Genomic DNA, 21,054 nt, shown 5'->3' with positions numbered 1-21,054 from the left:
ACTGTCATCAGGCAAATCTCCTTAGATAGAAGATAGTAAAGTAGAGATGAAGGAAAGCAATGCATCTCACCCTAAAGAAGCCTGTCTGTTACTCTTCTAGGAAGTCTCCTAGCTTGGAAATGTAAACTAAAAATCAGAACCATTTGTCAATATAATATTTTACTGTTCTGAATTTGCTTTTTTTTTTTTTTTTGCTGCTGTGACAATTGGTAATAATCTTTAAATGGTAAATAAAGACTGTTCAAGAACAAGCCCAGGGACAACTGGGGATAAACAGCTCAAGACTGATGAACTGTTTGCTTGTGATGGAACTGTGACTATCTCAAATTTAAATCCAGTGCTTTCAATTCTTACTGCCACATTTATTGGCTTTGGATATAGAAAATGGGCCACTATTTGAGCCCCTGGAAATCTCTGGCAGTGATCCTGTTGCTCATCAAGAAGTAGTGTCCTTGGAGTCAAATGGGGAAGATGAGCCTGTCCTTGAGAAATCACTTATTATTGAGAAGAAGAAAAAAACACAAAACACTAAAGAACAATACTCTCTATACTTTGTGCCAAGACAGTGCCTTTTAACAGCTCACATTGTTATTTTGATTAATTAATATTTAGAAAAAATTAAATAAAATGAGTTTATTAAACTCTTGATTTTATACAGAAATATTTTGCTTTAAAAGAGAATTTGGCTCAATCGAATATCACAAGATCCAAATAGGAGAAAAAAATAGTTAGCAAAGGTAACACCATAAATTATTTTAGGGGTGAAAATATGGTGAAAAAATAAATTGCCAAGGGATTTTACAAGTAAACCGAGTCATACTGCATACAACAGAATAAAACAATGGTAGATTTAGGTCATATCACACTATCATATGTTCTCTGAACCACCATCTAGAACAGTACTGATATGCTTGCTGCAGAAGAAATGTTCAGTGTATATACATTTATGAGAATTTGTGTAACATTTGAACAGTGAACAATTTGTCTTTTGGATGAAAAGTTTTCTGTGCAAGTTTTGGTCAGTTTTTTTTTTTTGGTTTGAGACTTGGCTATCACACCCTTAATTATTCCGAAGCATAGGACTGGGGTGCCTGAAGAGGAAAGGAACGTTACCTCTTTGTTAATTTCAAAATAGACTAACTTCATGCTACAATCTAGTCCAGTTGAATCTTCCAGCATTGTAACAGAGAAGCAGTTTTTAGGCCCAAATGAATCAATTATCCGAAGAAAGACATTGCCTCTAAAATGAATGATCTTAAGAACAAGCTGTTTACAACCAATGAACTGACTGAATCATCAATGAATTTACTGTCCATTGAAAAGACCCTCATGCTAAGAGGGGTTTGGATGGGAGCCATATTAATGCTCTACTAGGAATGAATGATGACTTGATAACTACAATTCCGGTATCTCCCTTGGAGACACAGAATTAACAATATCCTTCCACTCTGACTTCCAAACAAAAAGCACCTGTTCAAATAGAATCACTTGTGATGATACAGACCTGACTACAACCGTTAGACAATTACACTAATGTTCTTGGAATACTCTGGATAGGGAAAATATGATGGAATTCTTGCACTCTTATTTCTAGGTCAGGGAAATATAATCATAATTTCAATATGTCAATTCTTCTGTGGGGATTATCTACTCAAGGACTATATTTGAGAATATACTGTGCATCTCTCTATTAGCGCCCAAATTTGCCATTGAGCTTCTGGCATTGAACATGAATTGGCTGTTCAGCTGCCTGAAATTCTAAACTTAGACTCAGCTTGCTACAGTCCACAGCTACAATCAGAGAGAGTACACTCTCCCTGAATCTGTAAAAGGCAATACAGGCAATCCCCAGGTTATGAACAAGATAGGTTCTGTAGGTCTGTTCTTAAGTTAAATTTGCATGCAAGTCGGAACAAATATATTTATTAAGTGTAACTCCAACCAAATATGAATAGCTTTGGATAGCAAAGGGAAGGGTCAACACCCCTGTAGTTTTTGTTTTGCTTTCTGTGCCTGCCTGTTCAGAAGACAACACTTTACTTTCTGTCTCTGTGATAATTGGATTTTGAAAAAATAGCTCATTGTGGAAACAAGACTTGGTGAGGAAGCTCCAGTGGAGACACCTTTTCCCCATGATAACTCTTGCAGGAGTGAATTTCCCTTTCTAGGAGTAGATTTCTCTCACTTCCTGCTGACTCACCACCATTCTTAACTATGAGTCATTTGTAAGTCAGATGTTTGTAACTCAGAGATTACCCATATTATGAATAGAATGTTGTGGAATTTTGAGTGGCGGGCTCTCAACTTCATGACACCAAGGGTGAACAGGCCAGACTGCACCGGAAATATGTCTTTCCTTTCCTTGATCCCATAACATGTTAGGAAAATGATTCAGACATCATAACTCAACATAAGGAGAAAGGTAAAATCTTAACAGTAAGATTATGGGGCACTATCAAAACCTGAATAACACCCAAAGAAAGTATGTTTTGAATGCAAAAAAACTTGGGAACATACCCTATATACTCAGGTATTCGTCGAGAAAATTTAGTAAAAAAATAAAATCCTAAAATCTGGGCTGCTTTATCCATGGCTCAATGTGAGTACTGTTCCATAATTCTTAATTTAAAAAGGAACCATCCCTTCTCTGAGTACAGTGGTGAAAGGCAAAAACATAGTATAATTGGAAGAACTTAAAATAAGCACAAAACCTCTATACTCTCTGCCACAGAATCATTTCTAGTCTTTTTGAATGCCTGGATGAGGAAATGTTGGCCAAGTGCATCTGGCCACCTGAGGTGGCACTGCTGTTTCCCCTCTCTGAAGAATGATGCTCAACTTATTCAAAGGTCATATCAAAATCCACAATTTTGACCTCAAAACTGCCCTCAACTTATATATCAGTACATACAGTATCAAATGTATGGAGTGAAGCAGATAACTGAAATTCATTCTTTGTCATTTGTTTAAAGATTTTTTAATTCAATCTCTAATGAATCAGACTCTAGCCTCCCATATAAATAAGGTGTCAACTACTAGATAACTTTTTAAGATTTTCTCTTGAATGAAGTATTATTATTGTATCCTCCCCTTTCCATTTTACTGAACCACATGGAAAACCATCTAATTTCTTGTTTCGTTACCTGAAAAAACCCTAAAGTCACAAGAAACACTGCATAACTTATTTGCCCAGGGTTGAAAGTAAAACGCTTATTTTATAATTCCGTAACCTATAAGAATGATTTTTCTCCTGCACATATATTTTTAATGAAGTCACTAAGACATTTCACACAAGTTGAATTCAATGCTATTTCTTCATTACAAGATGGAATTATTAATAAATAGCCATAAAGCATTTTGAAATGGATCTTTTAATGACTAACATAGATATGTGGTAATTAAATAATCCAAATGCAAATTAGATTTACCTTTAGTTCTGAATGTGCAACGTTTTAAATGTCACCCCCACCCCCCGGGGCAAGGGCTACATTATGTCACAGTCCTAATGTTACTCTTCTTAAGATACAGGAATAGTGTTAGTAAACTTTCAGATACATTTTTATTTTGTGTACTGTAATTTTCTTCCACAATACGTAAAATTTATATGATTAAAGGAATCAAGTTCCTCCTGAAGACAAATTTGAAAGCAAGATTTTCTATTTGTTGTTTTTTCCTTCAGGAATATAAATACTCATTAGAGAGGGCAGGCACTTTACAATGTCAACAACTACTGCAAATGAACAAGAGAGCATATGACTGTATATTGTCAAAGATCCTATGTTTAAACCTTGTAAGCCGCTCCGAGCCCCAGGGGAGTGGCGGCATATAAGTTCAAATAATAAATAAATAAATGTTTAAACTTAATTATTTCATCTTGGACTCTTGAAAAGATCCAGAATTAGCAATGGTCTTATGTATATTTTATGCATTAAATATCCCAAATAAGTAATGCATAAAGATGTAGTGATCTAACCAGCAGAACATGGGCAGCAGTGCAGACTCAAAAATATCTATCAAAACTTCAGAATTCAACAGAACTGCATTTTGTCAATAAATCACTGCACACCTACACACTCCATCAAAATAACCACCTGGCTCCTGACTCTCACTGGGTCTCACAAACACGTGAAATGGAAATACTTACATTTCATGCATAATGACCTATATACATACATACTCACAGTTCAGTGTGTTTTCCCTGGAAGCAATACTCATCAGTGCAAAGCAAAAAGTATATTTATTTGTTTACCTTTAGAATGTGATTTGTTACCCCAACAACGATAATAAAAAGATTAATATGATTTTAATTAAGAAAACTTGCCATATGCAAGTGTATACTGGAGATGGGTAAAAGCAAGGGGGGGACAAACGTAAGTAAATTTCAGCTCTTTAGAACATGATGTGACCGAGGCATTTTCAAATATTAAATGTTTAAAATTATTGAAAAGGCTTCGGAACTTTCTAATGTGTTATGTTTCTCTAGGTAGTAACAGCAAAATTGCAATATGTGCTGATGACACAAGTGTCCATAACTCAACGGTAGTACAAACGCTTCACTGAGAGGTTAGAATCTGTTTGGTGGAAAATTTGTACAACCAGTTTGTGTATCAAACAGTGTCTCTCAACTTTAAGATATTCATCCTGTTCCAGAAGGAGACAAACTCTCCTTAAACGACCAGTTTTATAGTTTGGGAGTGCTACCAGATCTCGCACTTTTAATATATGCCTAAACAGAATCTGCGAAACACAGCATCTTCAAACAACTGCAACTTGAGCTCAGTGACAACCCTCCCCTTTTATGACTCCCTTTGAGGTCATGTATACCACACTATTAAAATGTATTGTATGTACAATTTTAAAATCTTCTTTTCAGGTAATATAAACTGCAATCCTTGGGTTGCTGACAAGAAACATACAGAAACCACATTTCAGCAGTTCTGAAACAAATGCATTGGTTATCAGTCTATTTCTGGGCATGAGTTAAACTTTTGGCTGCCAGTCTTCATGCCCAAGTTTGGTGCCTAGTTACTTCAAAGTTCATCTCATAACAAATGATCTTATTCAACTTTGTCCTCCAGGATGTTTTGCCAAATACATTTAGGTGGCTGTTTGTCATGGAATTTCTTTTGGTCACTGTGCTTGACTTCCCAGAATGTAAAATACTTCTGAGAAGTTCATATACTGTATCAGTATTGTCAAGATTAATATTTATTTATTTTTTTAAAAAAATCAGTAATCAGTTGGGTTCCATCTCAATTTTTCTAGAACCCCCCCCCCCTCTGAAACGACCTATCTGTGAAAATGATTCCTCTGAAAGAAATAACACTGTTTGGGTTGCTGCTGTTGTTTTTTATTTTAAAAAACATGGACATATTTTTTTATACTATTTGCATACAAATCATTGTTAAAAAATCCACATGAACTTTCTTGGACTTACGCTAGATGAAGATATAAAAATAGATAACTTCTGTATGGAATAAAATTTGTCTGAAAGCAAAGTCTAAAATTACCAAAAGGTGATGTTAAATAATCTCCACCAAAGAATAATGATGAACCAACATATGCATTAGCAGGTCTAGTAGATGCTAAAAGGATATTCAATGAATATTATTTATATATTTTATAATGGAATAAAAGTGTTCCAAATAAGGACACTAAATTTGTGGGGAGATACTCCAACTAAAAAGATTGATAGTGCAGAATAAAATGGTATTAGCACGAATAAGAAATCAGTCAGAATTATTAAAAAAGAAAAAAATGCCTACTCAATGTAATATTCAGTTCTTAGGTCTTGGGACCTATTTATTTTTGTATTCTCATCAACAGTTTTGTGGATATGACTATTTTAATGCAATTTCCAAATGATAAAATGGTTAACAATGGGAATAATTAGAGAGAGAAAGAGAAAAAAACAGAATCATACCTAGAAGTGAAGTCTCCTTTGCAAATGCAGCAGCAATAGCTGGATCCAAAGCTGGTTGGCCATCACCGGAGGGAAGGTCAGGACGTGTGTAATCCCTACTTTTATCATTATTGTACTTTACATTCAAGTTGACCAATTTGGAAAAATCAATCCGTAAGGTACAACAGGCATTATAAATATTCTGACCATCTAATGCCTAGAAGAATAGGAAAATATTAATTAAACTATACACCAGAATTTGCAATTGTAGATGGATAATTTATTATTTATTTATTTGGCATATTTCTATCAGACCCTTCTCACTCTGAAGGGGACACAGAACGGCACACATAAAGGCACAATTTGATATCCTACAACACGTATTCAGCAAATAAAACATATACATATGTATTACACAACCGTTGAAACAATTCAACATCAAAATTATTAAAATAATTCAGTATCTTAACCCAAGGCCATTCCAATTATCATTCACTGTTCCACATTCACTTATTGCACTGAGAAATTATCCAAAAGCTTGATCCCACATCCATGTTTTCTGTTTTTTCCCTGAAGGTCAGGAAGGAGGGGGCTGATCTGATGTCGCTAGGGAGGGAGTTCCACAACCGAGAGGCCACCACTAAGAAGGCCCAGTCTCTCATCCCTACCAACTGCACCTGCGAAGGAGGTGGGGCTGAGTGCAGGGTCTCCCCAGAAGATCTTAATCTCCTAGATCGGTGGTCCTCAACCAGTTTACCAGCTGCTAGGATTTCTGGGAGTTGAAGGCCAAAACATCTGGGCACACAGAGGTTGAGAACCACTGTTCTAGATGGTACATAGAGGGAGATTTCATTAGATAATCTAGGCAGAAACCGTTTAAGGCTTTATAGGCAAAAGCCAGCATTAATTTGAATTGTGCTCGATAGCACAATTAAGTACATACTGTACCTGAAAGTAATTAAAAACAAGTTTCATAAAGCCAGCTATTTTGAGATGAGATCAATATCAACAGTTATGTTTTAATGAGAATTGCATCATTTTGTCTGCTACAGTCATGGCAGTGTTATGTACAGAATGAGATATTTTGAAAAGTTGCATTTGTGAACTATACAACAATGACAGATATCCCTAAACAGCACATTATAATTTAGGTTATTCAAGCTTTGGTTTCGATAAACATCTATTTTATCTATGTATGAACTTTTACTGCAAAGTGTGTATTTACTGATTAAAGTGTCTTCTGATATCGGGAATCCCTTCCTCAAAACATCCGCTGTTCTTCCAAATTGAACTATACCCTTCACCTCACCATCAGGACCGCATTAAGTCTATGAATCCTGATGAATGGATTTTCTTCTACCATACTAGTACAGCGTCGTCCTTAATGCTTTCATACAGTCGCTGCATACGGCAGGGACATGGCCATTGCCATTTTTGAACTTCCCCCACCATATGCTGCAACCACAGATTCGCCAATTTGGAAGTTTCAGCATCCGCTCTATAAGACGACTCTTGTGTATAAGACTACTCCCGCGTATAAGACTACTCCCGCGTATAAGACGACCCCTGACTTTTGAGAAGATTTTCTTGGGTTAAAAAGTAGTCGTATACACCAGAATATACGGTAGCTACAATTTGCATTATCCCAATTCTGTCTTCTTTACAATTGGGTCATGTTTTACGGCAGTTGTCACCATAGATTATTGGGTGTTGTTCTGAGTTTTCAATTGTTGTTTATATGTTATTGGTTTTACTTTTTTGTATTGTACTGTGTATTCATGTCATGCATTGTTTTAGGCACTCTGTGTCATATGTAAGCCTCTTGAGTCCCTTTGGGGAGATGGAGGCAGGGTACAAAAATAAAGTTATTATTATTATTACTGAAAGCTAAATAACATTCTAGTTCAGGAAACATGACAAAACTTTATGACAAAGCACAGAAAAAGTGAGGCAAGACAGTAGGTGAATTAAAACACCTGGACAACATTTGATAGCAAACAATGTAACCAAACCTCTAACATCCTTCTCCACAACAGTAATCCGAAAAGAACTGTCTCGATTTTTAAAGCTTTTGTTGTTATTGTTAAATATAGGGTTGTGAACACAATGCTCTATGTATTTATTTATTTATTTATTTATTTGCTATGCTTGTATACCGCCGTTTCTAACTAAGATAAAACATTTTAAAGAGAATGAAAACGCAAGAAAGGACTGTGTCTAGAAACAGACTTGGACATCTCTTGCTTTACATAACATTCGCTTCATAATGTAAATTTCTATTGAAACAATTTGGAACAATGTCTGCAAGCGGTGCTAACAAGTTCAATGAATATGTAAGTGCAAAACTATCCAGAAAACCCAATATGGTTAGCATTTAATTGCAAAAGAAGCAGCTTCTCATAATTAAAAGGATTAAAGCAAAACTGTTGGGGATGCTTGGACACAATTTAAGCAGTTCAGATAAAAAGTATACTATAGACTGAAAAACTTTCAAATAGCTGGAGTTTTAAGGTTCCATTTAAAATGTGGTCAAATGAAAACAAACTGGCAAAACAAAATAATCTGGTAATAAGAAAAGCACAAAATTAAGATGAGGAAGATATTGTTAAAATATTACAGGGCAACAAGATTCTAGGAAACTTCAATAGCTATTTATCATTCAAATGTTTGGTTTAAAAAAGCGAAGGAAGAGGAAAGACATTACAGAGCAGCTGAATACTATGTGTAAATGTCTCCACGTAAAAAGATTAGGTAGATCTCTTCGTGCTGGGGAAGTTGTTTGAAGAACTGAGTCACAAGGATGACAATGACTGACTATGGGTACAGGATAGATATTTTTAAAAATCAATAACTCTAGACAGCATATATCTAAGTATTCTTAATTACCATAACTGAAAGGTGAAAGGTTTGCTCTAAAAAATATGCAATCTGTCATTAACATTACCTTACGTAACTGAGGATTAGAAATTTACCAATATATCACTGGTTTTAACAAGGCAGATGGAAGAGATAAAAAGCTGTGACATTATAGTCCAATTAGTCTAATTTCTGTCTTAGACTAGTATGTAAATAACAGTTAAAACTATAATTACGAACACATAAGATCAACCCTTCAATAGGGCTTCTATGAAGAACAATTCTGTCTCGCCAACCATTGGAAAGTCTTTTGAGTACCCCTCAACAAAATGTAGAGATGATCTGACCAATGTTATACACTGGGACTTCCATATATACTCTTGATAAAGTCCTTTCATCAAAAGTTCCTGAGAGGGTTTGTAGCTCATTGTATCCTTTACATGGAAAAGGGCCTCAAATTCAGTTTCAGGACTCTCCAAGATGGGTTCATGAAGACTTTTTTAAAAATCCTATAGAGCAACTGCCACGTATTACAGAAGATCTTTAACTAAATGAAGCAATGGATTCAACTTCCAACTTTGGCAATTGTGGATAAGAGGACAAAGTCTCTTATTCACTATTAACCACAAACAACATTAAACCAAGGGTGTGATTATCATTCTTGGAATAGAAAGAAACACATTTATATATTTGTATAGAATTAGGTCACTATGATTCATAAATGATATGTAGTCAGAATGTGAAGTGATATAGCTAAATTTGTGGATTACACCAAATTATTTAGGAAATCGTATTGTGGTCTTCAAGGAGGTAATTTGAAATAATCTTTTGAAATTCAGTAAAATGGCATTTACAATTTAGCACAACATATAATGAGGGAAAAACATCCCAAGTTTGAATTGATAGGGTATAAAAAACAACAATTTCAAAAGTGTGTGATAACTATGAAAAGTGGAGCAAATTATTAGTATTGTTAAGCACGGGACTAAAATAAATCAGGAAGTATCTCATATAAAGGAAGTATCATATCAAGAAGTATCTTCATATAAAACTATTATCCAACTACATTTGAAAAATTTAGTATACCTCTGGTCTTCTCGACTCAGAAATGCTATATAGAGATAGAAAGGCTACAGAATGATCAGCCAAAACAAAATAAAAGCAATTCAAGCTTCCTAGTTTGTGTGTGCATGGATATCTGCATTGTTTTTTCTGAATAAACAAAATAAATGCTGTAGTTTTTTCATAAAACTCAAGATAAAGGTTTGTGGCTCAATGACAAAAGATGTGATAAATATATGGAGAGAAAAAATCTATAGAAGTCTTTATAATCAGAGTCTTAATTCATTGGTATTTCACCTATGAATATCAGTTTGTGATTAGCCAATAGCTAGGGAAGTCTGCAGCTGTTAAACCCTCCTGTACCTCTCAGAAGCCTATGATAGACACTGTTGGTAAATGGATCGACCTTTAAACTGATTGAGGAGATCAGACATTTTACCAAACACAAAAGAATTTCCCAATGCTTAGCTTATGTTGGGGGAAAGCTCCACTGATCTCTGAAGGATTGTGTATACATGTTGAAGGTTGTATTTCATGGCTGGAATCACTAGGTTCTTGTGGGTTTTTTCGGGCTATAGAGCCATGTTCTAGAGGCATTTCTCCTGACGTTTCACCTGCATCTATGGCAAGCATCCTCAGAGGTTGTGAGGTCTGTTGGAAGTAGGAAAAATGGGTTTATATATCTGTGGAATGGCTGGGGTGGGGCAAGGAGCTCTTCCCTGCTGCAGTTAGGTGTGAATGTTTAGCTGATCACCTTCATTAGCATTTGAAGGCTTGCCTGAGTCTGGGAAAATCTGTTGCTGGGAGGTGTTAATCTGTGCCTGGTTTTTTTCCTCTCTGTTGTTTAGCTGTTATAATTTTAGAGTTTTTTAATACTGGTAGCCAGATTTTGTTCATTTTCATGGTCTCTTCCTTTCTGTTGAAATTGTCCACATGATTGTGGATTTCAATGGCTTCTCTGTGCAGTCTGACATGGTGGTTGTTGGTGTGGTCCAGCATTTCTGTGTTCTCAAATAATATGCTGTGTCCAGGCTGGTTCATCAGGTGCTCTGCTATGGCTGACTTCTCTGGTTGAAGTAGTCTGCAGTGCCTTTCATGTTCCTTGATGCGTGTCTGGGCGCTGCGTTTGGTGGTCCCTATGTAGACTTGTCCACAGCTGCATGGTATACGGTAGACTCCTGCAGAGGTGAGAGGATCCCTCTTGTCCTTTGCTGAACGTAGCATTTGTTGGATTTTCTTGGTGGGTTTGTAGATTGTTTGTATGTTGTGTTTCCTCATCAGCTTCCCTATGCGATCAGTGGTTCCCTTGATGTATGGCAGGAACACTTTTCCTCTGGGTGGATCTTCATCTTTACTCTCGTGGCTTGTTCTTGGTCTTGCAGCTCTTCTGATGCCTGAGGTGGAGTATCCATTGGCCTGGAGAGCACAGTTGAGGTGGTTCAGTTCATCTTGGAGGAGGGGGGGTTCGCAGATTCTTTTTGCACGGTCTGCCAAGGTTTTAATGGTGCTTCTTTTCTAGATGTCCTAGTCATCCACAAACCAGATCAACAATTGGGTCACACCATCTACAGAAAACCCACACACACAGATAGATATCTACATAAAAACTCCAACCATCACCCAAGTCAAAAAAGAAGCACCATTAAAACCTTGGCAGACCGTGCAAAAAGAATCCTAACAAATCATAGCTCTCTTGACAGTGATTTTTAAAATGGTCACCATGCAGCTAAGGGGTTATTTATTTCAAGCCCAATAGACAAAGCACCTATATTCTATGAAATACTCAGTTGGCAGATTTACATAGATCTTCACATGTGCATGGATTGAAATCATATTGAACTATTTTAATGAGTTTTAATCTGTCGTCTTTTATCTTGTTATATTTACATTTTAAGCCTTTCAAAATCACTTTTATTGTTTACGAGGTTCCAAATTGGTGAAGCTGCTTTTATTGTATGCTATCCTGAGAGCTTTAGATTGAGGTCAAGAGAAATACGAAACCTTCAATCAAAAATAAAGTAGAAAAATTGTTCTTTTCAACTGTATCAGTCTGGTGAGATACAAATCATCACCATATCAACACTAGTCCAGCCTTGCTATGTTTTGCTAATTAGGGTGCATATGTCCAAATTATCAATTTCAAAATAAGTTTATAAATTTCAGTAATAAAGTTTACACTGAGGCAGAGATGAATATAGCTGTCCACACAGTGATTCCTTTAAATGGGAAAGAATGGGATACAAATACAAGAATTGGTGGAAAAATAATATCACAGGTGTTGCTCATGGCATTTTATGACTACCTCCTGTAGGGCTGCAGTATTTCAGTATAAACAACTGGTACAGGATGTGTGTTAATGTTCGTAATTACAATACTGACCCCAAATGTTTGTATTTATACCTCATTCCAACTCATTTGAGAGAACTATTGGCACAAAACAATGCAGAATAGCAAGAAACCACTGTATACACAGGTAATCTTGCAGAATTGTTATTTCTCTATTAAAATGTAGGAAAGAAACATAGAAATAACTTTGCAAATACAAAATGTGAAGGAAAAAAATCGGCTCATAAGTGGCATTCACAAAAACATCTCACAACATGCATGCACATAATTAGCATCTCTTAGATGATGCAGACATTTGCCATCTGCTTTGAGATCTCAAGGAAACCAACCCAATCTATGGAACACAGCTTCTGCCAACATGAATATCTCCACTATGTGCCAGGCAAATTTAAACAGAAAATAGTGAACTCCTGAACACGTCTGTTTGAAGATAATAAGACACTAATAACACTCAACAACCCAACAATATTTCTATAGCTTTCCGTTTGACAATATTCTTATGAAGATTGCTCAAACTTCTTCCATTCAGAATTAACTGTTAATAAGCAAATATGTACCATTTATTGTACAATATTCACTAAAAGGTTGTCTCAGAATATTGAATGGGACTTTATTTCCAAGAAGGTGGACATGGGATTGCAGCATTGCTTTGTCTGAATTAATAAAATACTTTAAAACAAAAAAAATGTCTCTGTTGAGAATATTTCTCCAATTAATCAAGCATGAGATTAAAAGCACTTTTCAAAAGACATCAAGAACAATGTATGAATAGGTATTATTTCCCATCACTCTCTCACACAGGAAAACTCTTTTAAGATCATTACACATGCACATAATGTAATGCTACTGTATCAGGTGATGACAAAGCCATTCTCCTAGCTTTGTCATCATTTGAAGGAACAATGTTTTGGTCTTTTAGAACATAGGGTCTGAGATACTACCACTCCGATCCAACTTTCCTGCCCAGCTGCAGTTTCTACTGTGCCTCAGCTGAAGCCCCTTTTACTGATCCTCAGCCTTGCCAGATGTAACTCAAAAGAAAGCATCTTAATATCCCAGTTTGATTGCTACATTTTAAAGATAATCAAACCCGTTCGGTTTTTCCACTCACAAAGGACTGATCAAAACAGAAAAGTAGTATTTAATGCACTTTGCTAAAGTATATATTTATTGAAATCCATACCCTCTGTCCAAACAGACACCATACAAGAGGCTAGATAAGAATTTTACAGTGAAAATGACATCTGTAACCATTACGCCAGATCAGTTGCTAGTTTCCTGTTTAGAGCTAGATCAGGACAAATGAAATATACTAATGTTTTATTAATGTGGAAATTAACACACATTTTATAGTATTACTTTTTGCAAGTATCTTCACATGGAAACGTTTCCCCTTGATGTTAAGTCAAGTTGTGCCCGACTCTGGGGGGGGGGGGGGGCACATCTCAATTTCTAAGCCAAAGAGACGGCGTTGTCTGTAGACACCTCCAAGGTCATGTGGCCAGCATGACTGCATGGAGCTCCGTTACTTTCCTGCCAAAGCTGTACCTATTGATATACCCACATTTGCATGTTTTCTACCTGCTAAGTTGGTAGAAGCTGGAACTAACATCGGGAGCTCACCCCGCTTCCTGGATTCAAACCGACGACCTTTCGGTCAGCAAGTTCAGCAGCTCAGCACTTTAACCTGTTACACCAAAGGGGGCTTCACATGGTAGTGCTCACAATAAGGCAATTTAGGAGTGGGGGAGAAGATTTACCGTATACTAAATGTAGCATTAAAAGATGACTAAATAGACATTATATGTTGCAACCTGGATTTCAGATTTTCATTATTTTCATAGGGATACCTCCACTGTGAGATCCAGTGTGGTGCGGTGACTCGAGAAAAAAGTTCCAAGTTCACAGTAAGCCATGAAAACCACTTTATGATCTTGGAAACACCACAGTTTTCTAGCCCCAGAGGAAAGAAAGGCAATCTATCCATGATGTATGTGCCTTCAGGTTGCCCTATGGTGACCTCATGAATTCCACAGGGTTTTCTTAGGAAGTTGTGGTTTTGCTAGTTCCTATACAACCTATGGTAATATAGGTATTTTATCTGTCAGAGATTAGGGGATATTGCAAATGAAGCTTTTCAGAGTAAAATAATAGAGTTCTCTGGCACCACATAGACTAATTAATTTATTAAAGAATCATTTTTGTAGACTATAACCCACTTCCTCAAGCTATGTGGAGTGTTACCCAGAATTTCAGCTACATATACAGTACATAAAATAGGTGGGAAATTATAAAGAGGTCAGAGATAACAGGTCAAGAAAGTACTAAAGGTAATGAGTGCTAGTGAACATGTAGGGTGGAATTCTGCCTGGCTCAGCATAGCCCAACAGTTCTGCATGCAGACCTACACTAAATTGAGCCATATGCTACCTTGGAGTGACTATACAGCATCTAAAGTAGTGGTTTTCAACCTGGAGTCCCCAGATGTTTTTGGCCTTCAACTTCCAGAAATCCTAACCGCTGGTAAATTGGCTGGGATTTCTGAGAGCTGTAGGCCAAAAACACCTGGAGACTCCAGATTGAGAACCACTGATCTAAAGGCTCCCACCCACATGGCAATTCTCCCTATCTACATAGCTCCATAACCACATAGCCAGACATGAAATGGTTATATTAATATTGTTAAAATTTGCCATGGGTTCTTGTAGGGAAGGCTTCAAAAGCTGTACAGTGAGTTGGAGGAAGGAGGAGCTTTGGATGCTGCAGAGAGAGGAAAGGAATATCAATCTTTGCAGTGTCAAAAGGGGAACTATTCAGGCACAAGGGAAATTTATGTGTCTCCATATGACTAACAGGTTGACAATCATAGTGTGATAAGAATCCATTTTCTGGATTTATCTCATTTCATTTTCCCAGTATTCATTAAAGTATGTTCTGCTTTATCAGTGATTCCCTTGCAGAAAGTATGAAATGCACTTCTAAAATTAGTGTCTACTTTATTTATCACCAATGGAATTTTAATAAAACATTTATGCTTTACAGTTTGCCTTATATTTGTAATTCATTATACTATTTCTTTTACAGTTACATCTATTCAAATAGGTGCCTTCTTGTGCGTTAAACTGTTATTGATGTGCAAGCCTGTTAAATGATCTGCATATATATCTATGGTGAATTGTGGTTTACACACATACCAGTATTATGGACCCTTTTTTTATTATGAACCTTTTTTTCTGAGCTTGGCAAAAGAACACTTCCAAAATCTCAAAGAGAACAGATGAGTTTCTGCGAGTGTATAATCATGATCTACAGCAAGACTGCACAACCTGTGGCCCCCCTCCCAGGTGTTTGGGACTCCTCCTCACAGAAGCCCTAGTCAGTTTGTCTAATGGTCATGAATTCTGGGGACTAAGATCTAAAACACCTGGAGGGTCAAAATTATGCAGCTCTGATTGACAGGATCACCATCCCCCTCCCCCTCATTTTGTTTATGTGAGCATCTTCTCTAGGATGACTGGGTCATTCCCTCTGGGTAAAAGAGAAAAAAGTCCAAACTAGCCATTTTCATGCTAACTAAATTATCCATGAGCGAAAATTGTCATAGCCTTAAGAAAAATGCTGGGAGCGTAAGTGTGACACACTCCAGCCTCGGTTTAATGTAAAGCTTTAGTTCCGTTTTACAATTCGTATATGGTAGAATTGTATAAATAATTATACATACTAATTGATTACTAAAATAGTTCACGCATATTCATCTGGAACTTAAAAAGAGTATTTCTGTAACTAGATGAATAATCTTAACAATCCGGTTACAAAATCCACATGTTCTTTATCCTACATTCCTATTCACTAGCATGTATACAAATATGTATTGAATGCCAACAGAAGAACGTGTTAGACTCATCCAGCTGTCGGCCAGTGATTCAATTCTTATTCTCATGTAGATAGCATCTGGTCTGAATAGAAGAGCTTCCTCTGCACATGGACCTTCTCCAAGTGACTCAGGACTTAAACATTTTGGATATCCTGACTGGGTGGACAGGGTTCCTATAGAATTGGCCCTCCATTATTTTCAGCAATAATGGATCGCCCCTAATTAGTAAATGGTGCTAATGTGAAAGCAGAATTTCATGTTGATGCCATTTAATATTATGAGGCGTAATCATCCAAATTTTTCCTCTTTGTGATAGTCCCATAACTGAACTCACATGGATACAGTGGGCACACTGTATACAGAAAGTTCTTCTCCCACACCCCATATAAAGAGAGCAACAAGACTGGAGATGGAGATGATGCTTTTATCCTCTCTTTTCACATGTATCATTATTAACAGTGCCAGTTAGTTTTGTTTACTTAATATTTGTGCCATGCTAAAAATATTTTTCACTTTCACAGTAAGCCTTTATTTATTAATTCATGGCTGATGGTTTACTACAACAAATGTTGAAGTCATAGAGGTGACTAAAATCGTTTTTACCCCAGTTAATTTTTGGATAAAACTATAAAGATATGGTTCTTAAGCTGTAGAAAAAGTCTTTAGCTGAAAACTATGTGATGTGAATATTCATAAATAATATCTGCCTTTCCCCTACCTTACCTATAGTACAGTGGCCTCATAAGAGGACTGTGGCAGAAGTTGTTTTGTGGCGCTCTCCTATTGATGGTAAAGAATCCACTGAGGTGGATTGGAAGAGAGAGCAAGGAGGAGGAAAGGAAGAAGAGTGAGGGCTGCTTCGAGTGGAACCCCAGTAGGATTACGGTAAACTAAAGCTTGGAGGAAACTAGTGAGCTACCCTGGAATATCTTTCTATGGCAGCTGACATACAAGGTGTGCAGGTAGCAAGAAGCTCTTTAGGGGCAACTGTACATCTATATTTACTAACATAAGTTACATAATTACAACTGTACTCACAAGTTTTGCTTGTTGAGCATTTACTGGATCACCATACTGTAACAATGCTTGAAACTGATTATTCTTTGTAAATGTGATTATTTTCAGAACTGCTCCAAATTTGGAGAATATCTGTTGAGGAGAAATAAAAATGCATAATTACTCAAATCTACAAGTCACAAAACACAAACAACAAATCATGTTTAAAGAGTTTCAGAGCTGTAATTGTCACAATAAAAACTAATTTGAAATCTCTGAACTTAGGACGTACTACGGTACAAGTTTTCATTAATTACCTTCCAATTTTTCATATCTGTAGTATTAATCCAATTCGAAACACATGTTTTCAAAGTATATAACATTAGTGATTGCCAAAAAAAATCTAGAAAGGATTATCGCTAGATGCCTCTCTCAGGGAACAAGCAGCCCCAAGCCTCAGTCATTTGCAAGATGGTGACCTCACTACCTAAGCCCGAATGAGATATTCTCTGTTTGAGTAGTTTTTAAAGATTTCTTTCTGGTTCAACATTGTTAGTAAAACTTGAAAACTTGGTGAAGGACTTACTTGGTGGAGAACATCAAGGGTTACAGGATAGTACATGTTGTCAATAATTATTCTAAGGACTGGACTCTGTGCTGGAGTTACTGCACTTTCACTAACTGTAGTTCCACTTATAGGAGTATTTGTTGTCTGTACAGCAGTCACGGCCTGTAGAACTGCTTGTGCTCGCTGTATAAAAAGGAAGGGGGAACATTTAAAACAAACATATGTGAATTAGGTTGGGATATATTGGGATATATTTTGACAACGGTAACTAAAAATGTTTTTATGCCTCTCATTTCCATATAATATGAATATTTTAAATGCGGATTTTTAATCCTCTCATTTAAATGTAGGATCTAGGTATGGCATCATAGTAGGACAGCTTAGACAAAACTTCATTTTTGTATACAACAAGTATATTTTCTTTGTTCTTAGAGGCCTTATATATCCCCTTACAAGTAGCAAAACTATCAGTATACACACAGATGATGAGAAACCATATAAATAACAAATTAAGGCTGGTCCGCAACACCAAAACGCTGAAGAAAGCTCCACATTGGCATTATGTTGCATTAGAGTACTGGAGCTGAATAATAGTAAACTCCAGAATTCGAAGACATAGATCCCACAAAGGAATACATAGGGAATTCATGGTGTACTGAAAAACAAGCTTGTAATGTTTTTATGTTTGCTGTTGCTGCGCATGAGACCTACTGTTATCCAAGCTTTGAACCAGTATCAGAGATGAGAAGGAAATTCATAGTAAGGAATACAAAGCTTGCTCCTTAACACAAGCATTAAGGAGGAAAGAAAAAGACTGCCAATAATATGTCAGTGTTTTTATATCCTTGATAATCTTAAACAAAAGCACTCAGTTAATATACCTCTAAATCAATTTTAATGAAAATATTTTCCTACTTTCACCCTTATTTTCCATTATTAGTACTTACAATGGAAGTGCAAGTCTGTCTAGTCTATTGCTCCAGGACTGTAAAATAGTGGGAAATCAACATGTGGACTAAGACAACCTATAGGATGTCCATCTTATTTTGTTTATTAAATTAATTTTTAAATTTTATGTCTGTAGACTGCAGTCCTAGATCTAGTAACAAGGTGACAATAAGTGAGTAGTCAGCCAGGCATGTAGCCGGGGGGGGGGGGGGGGGGCTGAACCCCCCCCCCAAATTCTCATGGTGGTCTGCGAGAAGGCCTTACTGGTACATTATTTAAACTGTTATGTTTATTAATATCATGATCTGATCACCATTTCCAATATATCCTATATGTATGGGGGTATTGGGGTAACAATACAAAAGGTTTGCTAGGGTAGACCCTCTTTCACCCAGACTCAGCCCCCCCCCCCCCCCGAATCAAAATCCTGGCTACGGGCCTGTAGTCAGCATATATCAGGGTCTGTGAAACTGAGAGTACCTCAACACTAAAGTATCTTCCTAAGGGAAAAAACACCTCGAGGCACAATCAAACTGCTTGCATGTGTACACATACAGGCAGGAAATAAGAAAATTCCTTATGCTCAGCTATAGGCAGCAATTTTCTATTTTGCCTGGAAAAGGAAGATGGTGCACTGTAGGATTAGTCTATTGTTTGTTTACATCTTTTTTGAATAATCTAAAATTAAGTTGGCTAATTTTAGATGCCCCAAGCAGGCTCCCAGTCTTTGTGGAATCCAGAATTTTGTAAAACCTATTATGTGTTCAATATCTATACCTCTTTGCAACCGTTAAAGGCAGAGGAGATTAATGACAACAAAAAAGTGAGGAAAGGTGCCACGAGGATACACTCTGAGCTACAGGATGTGCACTTCTGCATTACATGCAAAGTGTTTTATAAACCCCAACCTTCTCCTTACTAAAAGCAACTGTGAATGTACATTTGAGAGCCAACCTATCAGTATATATGGCTAGCCAAAGGTCAAAAGCGTATAGTTTTCTCTAATGAGTAAAATACAGGCAGTCCCTGAGTTACAAACATCCAACTTACAAATGACTCATTGTTACAAACGGGGGTGAGACAACAAAAAGTGAGAGAAATCTATCCCTCGGAAGGGAAATTCACTCCTGGAAGAATAATGGGGAAAAGATGTATCCACTGTTTCCACAACAAACCAATTTTTCAAAATCCAATTCTCACAGGCACAGAAAGTGAGATGAAATCTTCTGAGCAGGGGCACAGACAGCAAAACAAAAACCACAGAGGTATCTATACTATTGAAAGTGTGTGTGGGGGGGTGTGTATACACACAAGTTATGCTGCACCTTACATGCTCACCTCTTTAAATATTGTCTGGCTGAAAATCAAGCTTAATACAGCAAAGCCAGGGATTTCATTTACTGATATGTAGGCCTTCCAATAATTTATTCCACTTTAGGACTTTATCTAATAAGTATAACCACTAAATTATGAATAGAGTAAAAACTAATTTGGTGATGGAGGGCACCAAGTATATACCTAATACAGCAGTTTTCTTTAAGAGATTTGTACGGCAAATAAAAGAAAGCTGAGAACACTTCAAAGCTTTAGGGTGATGAATTATGTTTATATTACTTCATATCAAGGAACTGTCTACAAAGTATGTGTTGCTTTAGTCAGCACCATGGAATAATTGTCTTCTTCAAATGGTAGTTCATTTTTAAGCACTTCAGCATCAATGTAATATGTTTGTGACTCTCACAATTATAGAAAAATATAATTCATCCAGAGGCCATACAAAACTATGAGAAGTCAAGATTTCAGTAAAAATAACTTTTCTTTAAGTAAAAGAAAATCATTATGTTGCTCACTAACACTTTTTGAAAGTCTACTATTTCACTTTATATACATTCTGGAATATTTGGAAAATCATAATGAGATGCTGTACTGATATCAATTCAATTCAGAACTTTATAGCTTGAATAAAATGATTTACAATATTCACTTAGTACAGATTTTGGTCAATGGAAATATAACAAATCATTGTGAAATCCAAAAGGGCACAAGGCAAGGTGCACCCCTACCCTGATGTTTATTTTGGCTCTTGAAGTGTTAAATAAGGCTATAAGACAACAGAAGAGGACTAAAAGGGTAATTTCTTTAAGAACTCTTCAATTGAAGGCACAGTTTGGTTAAAGGACTGGATAATGTTGAAAAATAAGTCACTACTGAACTTGGAAGGGCATGATTTTTATGTTATGATAAAATGAAAGCAAATGTAGACTGCAATAATCATGTGAGACAAACTATTTTAAAATTTGGAACAGATATAAATTAGGGCTATGATACAATACACCTTTATGATGTTCTGTACAAGAAGCCTTTTACAGAATTGATAAGAGTATAAAAAAGAAATGGGTAACATACCAATGCCTCTGATAAGACATAGTACAGAATTAAAATGAATGAAGAATTGATGTCAGAGATGTGTGATTTTTAATGTTATTTGTATAGACAAATTTG

The 21,054-nt window shown here is 36.4% G+C and overlaps 1 protein-coding gene across 4 annotated transcripts in view; it reads right to left on the bottom strand.

The window, feature by feature from the left end:
* PTBP2 (polypyrimidine tract binding protein 2) overlaps nt 1-21,054 on the bottom strand; it is a 73,510-nt gene that overhangs the window by 8,740 nt on the left and 43,716 nt on the right. For all 4 annotated transcript variants that reach the window (XM_060773946.2, XM_060773947.2, XM_060773948.2 and 1 more), the window contains exons 6-8: nt 17,623-17,787; nt 17,079-17,189; nt 5,924-6,119 (exon numbers count right to left, since the gene is read on the bottom strand). In XM_060773946.2, coding sequence (XP_060629929.1) covers nt 5,924-6,119; nt 17,079-17,189; nt 17,623-17,787 — 472 coding nt within the window. The remainder of the gene's footprint in view (nt 1-5,923; nt 6,120-17,078; nt 17,190-17,622; nt 17,788-21,054) is intronic.

The sequence above is a fragment of the Anolis sagrei genome, chromosome 4, assembly GCF_037176765.1.
Source record: "Anolis sagrei isolate rAnoSag1 chromosome 4, rAnoSag1.mat, whole genome shotgun sequence".
NCBI lineage: Eukaryota > Metazoa > Chordata > Lepidosauria > Squamata > Dactyloidae > Anolis > Anolis sagrei.
This window is presented reverse-complemented; position numbering and strand designations above follow the sequence as displayed.